General features: G+C 43.0%; 1 protein-coding gene across 2 annotated transcripts in view; it reads left to right on the top strand.

Annotated features, from left to right (window-relative positions):
- The window catches only part of LOC123756152 (monocarboxylate transporter 12), a 159,345-nt gene extending 147,699 nt beyond the window's left edge, over positions 1–11,646 (top strand). For both annotated transcript variants that reach the window (XM_069336569.1, XM_069336568.1), the window contains 3 exons: positions 10,287–10,478; positions 10,748–10,888; positions 11,495–11,646. In XM_069336569.1, coding sequence (XP_069192670.1) covers positions 10,287–10,478; positions 10,748–10,888; positions 11,495–11,631 — 470 coding nt within the window. In that variant the 3' untranslated portion in view covers positions 11,632–11,646. The remainder of the gene's footprint in view (positions 1–10,286; positions 10,479–10,747; positions 10,889–11,494) is intronic.
- Positions 11,647–12,217: the final 571 nt, after the last annotated feature.

Raw genomic sequence — 12,217 nt, 5'->3', positions numbered from 1 at the left:
AAATTACCATCTCTTCGAAACTCCAACCTTCTCTTAGTAGCAAAGCTACACCACCTCCTCCTCTCCCTTCTCTCTCTTTCCTCACTACATAGTAGCCCTGTGGAAACACTGCGTTTGTTATGGTGTTTGTTAGCTTTGTTTCTGTGAGTGCTATTATGTGTGTGTGTGTGTGTGTGTGTGTGTGTGTGTGTGTGTGTGTGTACTCACCTAGTTGTACTCACCTAGTTGTGTTTGCGGGGGTTGAGCCCTGGCTCTTTAGTCCTGCCTCTCAACCGTCAATCAACAGGTGTACAGATTCCTGAGCCTATTGGGCTCTATCATATCTACACTTGAAACTGTGTACGGAGTCAGCCTCACACACCACCTCCTAATGCATTCCATTTGTCAACCACTCTGACACTAAAAAAGTTCATTCTAATATCTCTGTGGCTCATTTGGGCACTCAGTTTCCACCAGTGTCCCCTTGTGCGTGTTCCCCTTGTGTTAAATAGACTGTCTTTATCTACCCTATCAATTCCCTTCAGAATCTTGAATGTGGTGATCATGTCCCCCCTAACTCTTCTGTCTTCCGGCGAAGTGAGGTTTAATTCCCGTAGTCTCTCCTCGTAGCTCATACCTCTCAGCTCGGGTACTAGTCTGGTGGCAAACCTTTGAACCTTTTCCAGTTTAGTCTTATCCTTGACTAGATATGGACTCCATGCTGGGGCTGCATACTCCAGGATTGGCCTGACATATGTGGTGTACAAAGTTCTGAATGATTCTTTACACAAGTTTCTGAATGCCTTTCGTATGTTGGGCAGCCTGGCATATGCCGCAGATGTTATCCGCTTGATATGTGCTGCAGGAGACAGGTCTGGCGTGATATCAACTCCCAAGTCTTTTTCTTTCTCTGACTCCTGAAGGATTTCCTCTCCCAGATGATACCTTGTATTTGGCCTCCTGCTCCCTACACCTATCTTCATTACATTACATTTGGTTGGGTTGAACTCTAACAACCACTTGTTCGATTTTTCCTTCAGTTTGTCTAGGTCTTCTTGAAGCCTCAAACAGTCCTCTTCTGTCTTAATCCTTCTCATAATTTTGGCATCATCCGCAAACATTGAGATAAATGAATCGATACCCTCCGGGAGATCATTTACATATATCGGAAACAAGATAGGACCGAGTACAGAGCCCTGTGGGACTCCACTGGTGACTTCACGCCAATTGGAGGTCTCACCCCTCACCGTAACTCTCTGCTTCCTATTGCTTAGGTACTCCCTTATCCACTGGAGCACCTTACCAGCTACACCTGCCTGTCTCTCCCGCTTATGTACCAGCCTCATATGCGGTACTGTGTCAAAGGCTTTCCGACAATCCAAGAAAATGCAGTCCGCCCAGCCCTCTCTTTCTTGCTTAATCTTTGTCACCTGATCGTAGAATTCTGTCAAGCCTGTAAGGCAAGATTTACCCTCCCTGAACCCATGTTGGCGATTTGTCACGAAGTCCCTTCTCTCCAGATGTGTTACCAGGTTTTTTCTCACGATCTTCTCCATCACCTTGCATGGTATACAAGTCAAGGACACTGGCCTATAGTTCAGTGCCTCTTGCCTGTCGCCCTTTTTGTATATTGGGACCACATTCGCCGTCTTCCATATTTCTGGTAGGTCTCCCGTCTCCAGTGACTTACTATACACTATGGAGAGTGGCAAGCAAATTGCCTCTGCACACTCTTTCAGTATCCATGGTGAGATCCCATCTGGACCAACAGCCTTTCTAACGTCCAGATCCAGCAGGTGTCTCTTGACCTCCTCTCTTGTAATTTCGAACTCTTCCAAGGCCGCGTGGTTTACCTCCCTTTCTCCTAGCACAATGACCTCACCTTGTTCTATTGTGAAGACCTCCTGGAACCTCATGTTGAGTTTTTCACACACCTCTTTGTCATTCTCTGTATACCTGTCCTCGCCTGTTCGAAGTTTCAATACCTGTTTTTTCACTGTTGTTTACCTTCTCATGTGAGTGTGGAGTAGCTTTATTCGGTCTTGGCTTTGTTTGCTATATCATTTTCAAAACTTTTCTCTGCTTCTCTTCTCACCCTGACGTACTCATTCCTGGTTCTCTGGTATCTCTCTCTGCTTTCTGGTGTTCTGTTATTCCGGAAGTTCCTCCACGCCCTTTCGTTCAGTTTCTTCGCTTCCATACATGCCCTATTATACCATGGATTCTTCTGTTGCTTCTTGGATTTTTCCCTTTGGGCCGGGATGAACCTGTTTACTGCCTCCTGACACTTTTGGGTAACATAGTCCATCATACCCTGTACAGACTTATCTCTGAGGTCTGTGTCCCAAGGTATTTCACTTAGGAAACTTCTCATCTGTTCATAATTCCTCTTTCGGTATGCCAGCCTTTTGATTCCTAGTTCTTTTTTGGGGGAGATAAGTCTTAGCTCTACCAGGTACTCAAAGTTCAATACACTGTGGTCACTCATTCCCAAGGGCGCTTCTATCTTAACTTCCCTTATATCCCACTCATTTAGGGTAAATATCAAATCAAGCATTGCTGGTTCATCTTCTCCTCTCATTCTTGTTGGTTCTTTGATGTGCTGGCTTAGGAAGTTTCTTGTTGCCACGTCCAGCAGCTTAGCTCTCCATGTTTCTGGTCCTCAATGCAGGTCCTTGTTCTTCCAATCTATCTTTCCATGGTTGAAGTCTCCCATAATTAGTAGTCCAGATCGATTCCTGCTAGCAACAGAAGCTGCTCTTTCTATTATGATAATGGTGGCCATGTTGTTTGTATCGTATTCCTGTCTAGGTCTTTTGTCATTTGGTGGTGGATTATATATGACTACGGCTATAATTTTGTTCCCTCCATTTGTTACGGTACCTGCTATGTGGTCACTGAAACCTTCACAGCCCTGAATATCCATCTCCTCAAAATCCCAGCCTATTCTTACCGGCAGAGCTACACCACCCCCACCTCTTCCTTCCCTCGCTTTCCTCATAACATAATAGTCCTGTGGGAACACTGCGTTTGTTATCGTTTTCGTGATCTTTGTTTCTTTGAGGGGCTATTATGTCTGGGGTTTCCTCTAGTACCCGTTCTCCAAGCTCATTTGCTTTATTTGTAATTCCATCTATGTTAGTGTACATCACTTTGAGGTTCACTTTCTTCTGTCCCTTCTCAAATCGCCTCCTTGGTGAGTGTTCTGCTGGTGGGGGAGGCTGTTCCATGGGTGTGAGGACCTGTGAGGTGGATAACAGGGTCTCAGAGGATACTGGGATGAGGGGCGGGGGATCCAGTGAAGGGGTAGGGACAGGGAGGGTATGGGGTGAAAGGGGAGGGAGGAAGGGAAGGAAAGGGGGGGAGGGAGGCCTTGGGAGGAGGGGAGGGGTAGAAGGGTGGGGATTGGGTGTGGGGGGAGGGAGATTTGGCTGAACATTTGAGTGGGGGCAGGGAGGGTTTAGGGTAGGGGGTTTTCTATGCAGAGGGTGGCGGGTTTGTCCTCCCTTCTGATGTTACTGGGTAGCTGGTTGTGGGTTCCCCCCCCCCCCTCGCCTCTGGGGGTGTTGTGTTGGGAGCTGTGACTTCCTGGTTTTCCCCTCTCACCCTGCGCCTCTTCCTTGCTGCTGCCACCACAGCTCTCTCCTCCCTTGTCATGTCTCTCTGGAGGAATACATTTTTGAATTTTCCCACGTTTTTCAGGGAGCTCTTCCTTGATAGGATCTTCTCCTTTGTGCTCTTGTTTGCAAACACTATCTTTATCATTCGGTCTCGGTCTTTGTTGTACCAACCTAGCCTGAAAACCTTCTCAATGCTATGCTCAGCCCCTTCCATGTCTAGTGCCTTCAGTACTTCATTCACTGCTGCTTTGTCCTTGTCATTCCACTCTGTCCTATTAGAGCCTTCCTGCTCTTTAATACCCACAGCAACCACTGACCTGTTCCTTTCCAGCAGTTGGCTAGTGGAGCATGCCACCTCCTGTGAGGTGGCTGCTTTCATGGCCACCTCCATCACTGCAGTTATTACTTCAGAGTTATTTTTTTTTAGCATTTCTGCAAATGTTGCTTTTATTGTGGCATTCTCATCCAAAAAACTATAACCACCTTCACCCTGGATGATTTTCTGAGTCTCAGCCTGGATACCATTCTCTTTGAGGGCTCTAATCTCCTCCTTTGCTGCTGTCAGCTCTCTTTTCAGGTTGCTTATTTCGTTCTTCATTTCCTGCATCATTTCTTGTATCTCACTCTTGATGTCCTCCAGAAACTGGGCAAACATTTCCTTCATTTCATCACCTTGGCTCTTCCCTGTTCCCCTGGTACCTCTGGCTGCCAGGCTTGACCCTGTTCCTATAGTTGTGCTGTTATAGGATTTGTCAGGAAGGCAGAGCGGGATGGGGGAGGGAGAGAGAGAGAGAGAGAGGAAGAGAGAGAGAGAAAGAGAGAGAGAGAAAGGGAGTGATAAAGGGAGAGATAAATGGGTGGGAGAGGGAGAGAGATGGAGAGAGATGGAGAGGGAGGGAGCGGGTGAGGGAGAGAGGGGGGGAGGTGTGTGTGTGTGTGTGTATGTGTGTGTGTGTGTGTGTGCGTGTGTGTGTGTGTGTGTGTGTGTGTGGGCAGAGAGGGAGGGGGAAGGAAAGAGAGGGAGAGGGAGAGAGAGAGAGAGAGAGAGAGAGAGAGAGAGAGAGAGAGAGAGAGAGAGAGAGAGAGAGAGAGAGAGAGAGAGAGAGAGAGAGAGATTGAGAGAGAGAGAGAGAGCAGGAGAGAGATAGTGGGAGAGAGAGAGAGTGGGAGAGAGGCAGAGTGGGAACTGGAACTAGCCTAGCGGCATACCTTTGAACTTTTTCCAGTTTCGTCTTGTGCTTGAATAGGTTCCGTTTTGGGGCCGCATACTCCAGTATTAGTCTTATATATGTGGTATACAAGGTTCTTAAGGGTTCTTCACACAGGTTCCTGAAAGCAGTCCTGATGTTAGCCAGCCTTGCATACGCTGCTGATGTTATTCTTTTGATGTGGCTTCGGGGGACAGATTTGGAGTGATGTGTGTGTGTGTGGGGGGGGGGGGGGATTAGTAGAATATTCCGCTGTTTAATAAATATAATAAAATATCTACAAGTCGTTTATGAAAGTAATGAGTTTAGATTCACTCTCTGATATAAACTTTGCACAGCCTCTGTTAATTTACTTACATTATAAGACAAAAGTGGCCAAGACTGGCAAGGTTTTAATGAATATTTTGATGCAGTTATTAATCAGTTCGCTACCCAGATTACCTTAGGTAACAAAGTTTAAAAATTTTAAAGGGCAACTTCATGGAGAAGCAAAGCCTGTAAATGCTAACATGTAATTGCCTTACAGGTGACAACTACGACGTTGCAGATTAACTTTTACAGGATAATTATTGTAAAATGGAATTGTCCATTGCAAATCTCTGTTACAAATTAATGGATTTACCTTCCACAACTTTAAATTCTGATTCACTACACGATTCCGGATTAGAGGTGTAATCGTTAGCCGGTCGGCCGAGCGGACAGCACGCTGGACTTGTGATCCTGTGGTCCCGGGTTCGATCCCGGGCGCCGGTGAGAAACAATGGGCAGAGTTTCTTTCAACCTATGCCCCTGTTACCTAGCAGTAAAATAGGTACCTGGGTGTTAGTCAGCTGTCACGGGCTGCTTCCTGGGGGTGGAGGCTTGGTCGAGGACCGGGCCGCGGGGACACTAAAGCCCCAAAATCATCTCAAGATAACCTCAAGATAAGAAGTTAATAAATGTTCTCGGAACAGAAGTTCCTACCAGAAGTGCCGTGTGGTTGTTCCAATTAATCGTTCAAAGTAAGAAACTGAGTGAGGTGGTAACATGTGCTCATATTACCATGCTCTCTCTAAACAGTTTTTAACACTTAAAGAAATACCAGAGGGATTAAACACAGCTATTAATCTTATGTGAATGTTTAGCAAAATTAAACCACATTATAAAATTGCTCAGGTGACCCTTGATATACATAAACAAAAGCCTCATAATTCACCTTTCAAAAGGTTTCGTGTCTCTATTGAAGCCTATAATAACACCAGCATCTAGGAAACGAGAAAATCCTGCACGTGCGACTGATTTACAAAGTTGTTTCTTCTGTAAAGAGGGATATTCCATTTACTAGTGCTTTACGTACCCTGATTGTCAATGTAGTTTCATTTGATTTGCAACACTTGCAGTGGTGGCAAATATATTTTGTTATTCATTTATGCCACGACCAAAAAAGCTCCCAGAAAGCCAGAGCAGGAAAACCACCGCTGGTTTTAAGAGAGTCTGCAGCCTCAAGAACCGTCTATAGAACTCTCCCAACAAAGTAAACAAGCGATTGAAATTTCTTGAAACTTGGCGCTAGTTCCTTCGCTCCTCCTTCTCCCCATGTATGGGTGGAGGGGGGGAGGAGGTTGGCATTGGTCAGTCAGCTACTCCACCATCAGTTTGACGAATGATGGAAAAACTCCCGACGACCAGCGTTAAATGTAAATTTTCTTACATTTAATGCTGATTTTTTTTTTTGAGGATGTAGCCTCTTGTGGCTCCCTGAAGCCAACTGCCCATGGAGTATTAATAGGCACTTACTAGGGAGAAGGGAGCACCACATGAATCAAGGCGAACCAGGAACTCCCAGCAGCAAAAGATGATTCAAAGTCATACAAGGGCACCGAGTCCTGAGCACCGAATCTTGTGCTCAAGAGACTAGTGCAAAAGCTAGAGATGCAGGCAGGAGTGAAAGCGAAGGTACTCCATTGGATAAGGGAGTACCTAAGTAACTGACGACAGCGAGTCATTGTGAGGGGTGAGGTATCAGATTTGCGAGGCGTCACCAGTGGAGTCCCGCAGGGTTCAGTCCTTGGACCTATTCTGTTTCTGATATATGTAAATGATCTCCTAGAGTATAGAATCGTTCCCATCATTGTTTGCTGATGATGCAAAAATTATGAGGAGGATTAAGACGGAGGATGATAGTATGAGGCCACAAGATGACCTAGATAAACTGAATGAATGCTTCATCAAATGGTTACTAAAGTTCAATCCTTGTAAATGTAAGTAATCTAGGCAGTGGAAACAGGAAGCCAGACACAGGATACCGAATGAGAGAGGAAGTCCTTCATGAAACGGACATAGAGAAAGATCTAGGCGTTGATATAACACCAAACCTATCTCCTGAAGCCCACATAAAACGAATAACATCTGCGGTGCATACAAGGCTTGCTACCATCAGAACTGTCTTCAGGAACCTTTGCAAGGAATTATTCAGAACCTTGTAAACTAAATATATAAGACCAATTCTGGAGTATGCGGCCCCAGCATGGAACCCGTACCTTGTCAAGCACATGACAAAGCTGGAAAAAGTTCAGGTGTATGCCACTAGGCTAGTCCCATAACTAAGAGGCATGAGTTACGAGGAAAGGCTGAGTGAAATGCACCTCACGACACTAGAAGACAGAAGAGTAAGGGGGGAAACATGATCACTACCAACAAAATTTTCGTGAGGAATTGACAGGGTAGATAAAGATAAACTGTTAAGATAAACTGTTAAAGATAAACACAGGTGGTACGCGAACAAGGGGACACAGGTGGAAACTAAGTATCCAAATGAGCCACAGGGACATTAGAAAGACCTTTTTCAGTGTTTTAGTAGTTAACAGATGGAATGCACTAAGAAGTGATGTGATGGAAGCTGACTCCATACACAGTTTCAAATGGAGACATGATAGAGCCCAATAGGATCAGGAATCTGTACACCAGTTGATTGACAGTTAAGAGGCGGGACCAAAGAGCTTGAGCTCAACCCCCGCATGCACAACTAAGTGAGTACAACTAGGAGAGTACAATTACACAATAATGGGCAGTCAGAACCCTGTTCGATTTCTAAAAGCCTGGCACCTAAATATCAACCTAGGGCAAGGAGCAAGAAGGCTCACTCGTGCTCTGTAAGACTCTAACCAGGACTCTAAGCACAGCCGGCCCCAGGAAAAAGTATATATTTGCCCCCATTTAGACCAGTCCAACGATAAGGCATCTATTGTTAGGGTCTGGTGACCGGCGAACGACGCCGCGTAAAGAGGAAGGCGCTGAAACCACGCCGACGCGAAGTCCATATCCAGGTGCCCGAATTGGTCACTTTTGATATGCGAGGTCAGTCCTCATTACTAAGGCATAAATGGCGTCGTTTCTCTGGCGACGAATATCTCTAGCTCAGTTACCCGATGTTCACAATTCGTGTAGTCCAAAATTCAGCTTGCCGAAATGTTGCCATGTAGTTTTGCACACAATCGTATATAGTAATTTCATTTATTTAAATTACTCAAAACGAGTTATAATGGACACTCATCCCCTTGGGGCTGGTGGTTGTGCATCTTAACTTCCTATGGCATAAATAAATAAATATATATATTTATATATATTGTGTTCACAACTAAACATGAAGTGACGACGGAAAAAATGTGCACTTTCCTGTTTGCTGTCGAGGTCGATCGGCACCCGTTTCATAGGTATCTTGCTCATTATATATGCCAGCGGTGTGTCTCGTGTGTCACGACCTAAAGTTGCATCTTTAAGATGGCTGCTTCCCTCCTCACCCGGGCAGCTACGTCTAGTTCCCACAATGATTTTATCGAATCCTGGAAGGAGAGTTACTGAGCTGTTTATATTAATACTCATAATTGACTTTAGTTTTATATAATCAGTTTCTATATATTCAGTCCTCAGAATGATGATTGAAAAGTTATAATAAGAACTCATATTTTGTTACGAGAAGTTTTTTGGGGTGACGTGACATATCATTTTGTGTTATACATTTTCTAAAGAGAAATTGTCATGTCCTCTCCCTTTTAGGGGAACTTTTATTTGAGAACTAGCAGTACCCGGCCACGCGTTGCTGTAGCTCAGCAATGCATGTGCGTTGCTGAGTCACAGCAACGTGGTTCCTCGTGAAGTTTAGCAAAAGGAACACTACCTCTCTTTGCGTTGATTTGCAGTAATAGTTTTGTTCACTTTGTGTTTAAGGTCTTCCACAGAGTTCCTCGTGATTCGTTGAAATTTAGTGTCACCACTGAGGATATCGCTGATTTTATTCATATATTCTTGGGTAGGAGTCGACCGGGGAGCCGGTCGGCCGAGCGGACAGCACGCTGGACTTGTGATCCTGTGGTCCTGGGTTCGATCCCAGGCGCCGGCGAGAAACAATGGGCAGAGTTTCTTTCACCCTATGCTCCTGTTACCTAGCAGTAAAATAGGTACCTGGGTGTTAGTCAGCTGTCACGGGCTGCTTCCTGGGGGTGGAGGCCTGGTCGAGGACCGGGCCGCGAGGACACTAAAAAAATAGCCCCAAAATCATCTCAAGATAACCTCAAGATAGGAATCAACACATGCTGCTGTCTTGTTGACTTTTCTTCTTTGAGTCTGGGGGATTAAGATTTTTATGAGCCAAAGCCAGATGAAGGAAGAGAATGAGGGAATATGATCACTACATACATAATAATACCAAGATTCGACAAAATTGACAAAGATATATTTTTGAAACCGTCAACTTCAAGAACAAGATATCAGAGACTCATGCTAAGGAAGCAAAGGTGCTGAAAAAATATTAGAAAATTTTCTTTTGAAAACAGAGTGGTAAACGGTTGGAACTGGTGAGAAGGTGAGAAGATGGAAGATGCTAAAACCGTCAGTTGTATGAAAGCGTCATGTGACAAAGAGTATGGGATGACGGGACACCACGAGCATAACTCATTCTGTAATTACACTTAGCTAATTACACACACACATATATCAGTTACTTTTAATAATTTTTATTTCCAACTATGTAAATAAATTGTAATGTCTCATAATAAATAATATGTATCTCACTCCTCAATTCATGTCGAAATTAGTATATATCTGTATTCAAGTACGGACGTTTATCTGTACAATACATGGAATTTAAAAAGAGACAAAAATAAAAATGCACTAAATTTTATATTATTTTTATACATAATATTAGATGAAGAATACATGTTACATTTAGGAAACTAGGGCCGTTCTCATGAGCAAATATTTCCTAAACTAATGCACTCATGCTTTAAAATCCGTTTGTTATTAAATGCAGTTAGCAGATCATTTGATTGTTTTGTACATATTTAGGTTTCTGTTTTATAAATGTAACTCACAAAATATGATAACGATCACAATTTTTTTTTAGATGAGATAATAAATATCACATCTAAAAAATCCCTGCTGAGAGTTTCAAGATAAAATTGTATCATAATCATTACCAATTTATGTATACCTTCTTCCTTAGTCTTCGTGGTGATAAGTGACATTATGTGGCTGAGTATAGTGATGGGCTTGTGGGGCTGCGGCGTTGGCGCCTTCATGAGTATATTCAACCTGGTTATGGTTCATTATATGGGCCTCGACAACTTCATGCCAATGCTCGGAGCCACAATGTTGTTCATATCTGGAGGATACCTTACAATAGGTCCTTTGGTCGGTGAGTGAACATTTCTGTATATTCTCTGCTTATTAATTTGGTTCACGCTTTGGAAGGTCACAACTGTGGCCAAATTACTTGTATATTATATATTTTCTCTGTTTGGATGCAGAAATTAAACATTAACTGGATGCATGAAAAACCATTAGATGTAAATTAGATATTTTAATAAAAATATTTAAACTTTAATCCTAAAATGTATTATAATGTGATATTATTATTCACCTTGCCGTTCAGTCAATTAATAGAGATATCTCTCTCCCACTTAGGTTACATTAGTGATGCTAGCGAGACCTACTCAGTCACTATATGGGTATTAGCCAGCACCGTCCTCTTGAGCTTTCTTCTTTGGCTCTTCATGCCCATTGCTGTTACTTATGATAAACGAGAGAGCGCCATTAGAAATACAGGTAAAATATCCTGAAGCCTTTACCAACTCACTGTGGCATTTGTTGCATGTTGGGAATTAGGTTTTAGTCAGGGTAATGAAACGTGTTCGGGTTTTGAACACGCTATAATTCAAGTATACCACGATTTTTTTATAAGAACATGAAAATAGAGGCAGAAAGCCTATCATTGTGTTATTCGAGGCAGCTCCTATTATGGGTGGCCATTTTCAAATTTCAAAAAATGAACATGCTTTTTATTTCAATATATTATTATAACCAAAATATGCAAATTACTTAATTCTAGAACTTAACAAATTTAATACATTAGTCTTAAGCCTGAAGATTTAACCTAAAAAAAATGTTTTATGATGAACTAAAATATATAAAAAGTTGTTAAAAGTATAACAAATAATTTTAGGAGGATTGTTTATTTGTCAAATATCACTATAATGTGATTAATGCTATTTTGCGCAATTTTTTCTAAACTGATTATTTTAAACGTGTGGTGTACATAATATACATGCATTCATATATTACAAATAAAAAATTTGGAAGAAAAAAATAATATTTATTTCTTTTGCTGGAACACCAAGTGGTAACCAAATTAACTTACTTCACAAACTTCAGGGGTGCTTGAAGTGTCATGGGACAGTGTCATGGGACAGAGTGCTGAAATGCAGGCCTGTCCTGCCTCAAGCAGGGCGTCTAGCCAGCCTGGCTCATATTTATACTCAATCAAACTCGCCTATTCATGTCTATTCTGATTAGTTTTATGTTAATTATTCTGTAACATAAATAAACAACTATTTAAGTATTATATTAAAATCATTAACCCCAGCCATCCTAACACACACACACACACAAACACACACACATACACACACACACATACACACACACACACACACACACACACACACACACACACACACACACACACACACACACACACACACACACACACACACACACACACACACACACAGGTACCAGGGGAACAGGGAAAAGTCAAGGGGACGAAATGAAGGAAATGTTCGCCCAGTTTCTGGAGGACATCAAGAGTGTGATGCAGGAAATGAAGAACGAAATAAGCAACCTGAAAAGAGAGCTGACAGCAGCAAAGGAGGAGATTAGAGCCCTCAAAGAGAATGGCATCGAGGCTGAGACTCAGAAAATCATCCAGGGAGAAGGTGGTTATAGTTTTTTGGATGAGAATGCCACAATAAAAGCAACATTTGCAGAAATGCTAAAAAAAAATAACTCTGAAGTAATGACTGCAGTGATGGAGGTGGCCATGAAAGCAGCCACCTCACAGGAGGCGGCACGCTCCACTAGCCAACTGCTGGAAAG

This window comes from Procambarus clarkii, chromosome 36, assembly GCF_040958095.1.
Source record: "Procambarus clarkii isolate CNS0578487 chromosome 36, FALCON_Pclarkii_2.0, whole genome shotgun sequence".
NCBI lineage: Eukaryota > Metazoa > Arthropoda > Malacostraca > Decapoda > Cambaridae > Procambarus > Procambarus clarkii.
Note: the sequence above shows the minus strand (reverse complement) of the source record. Positions and strands in the feature narration are given on the sequence as shown.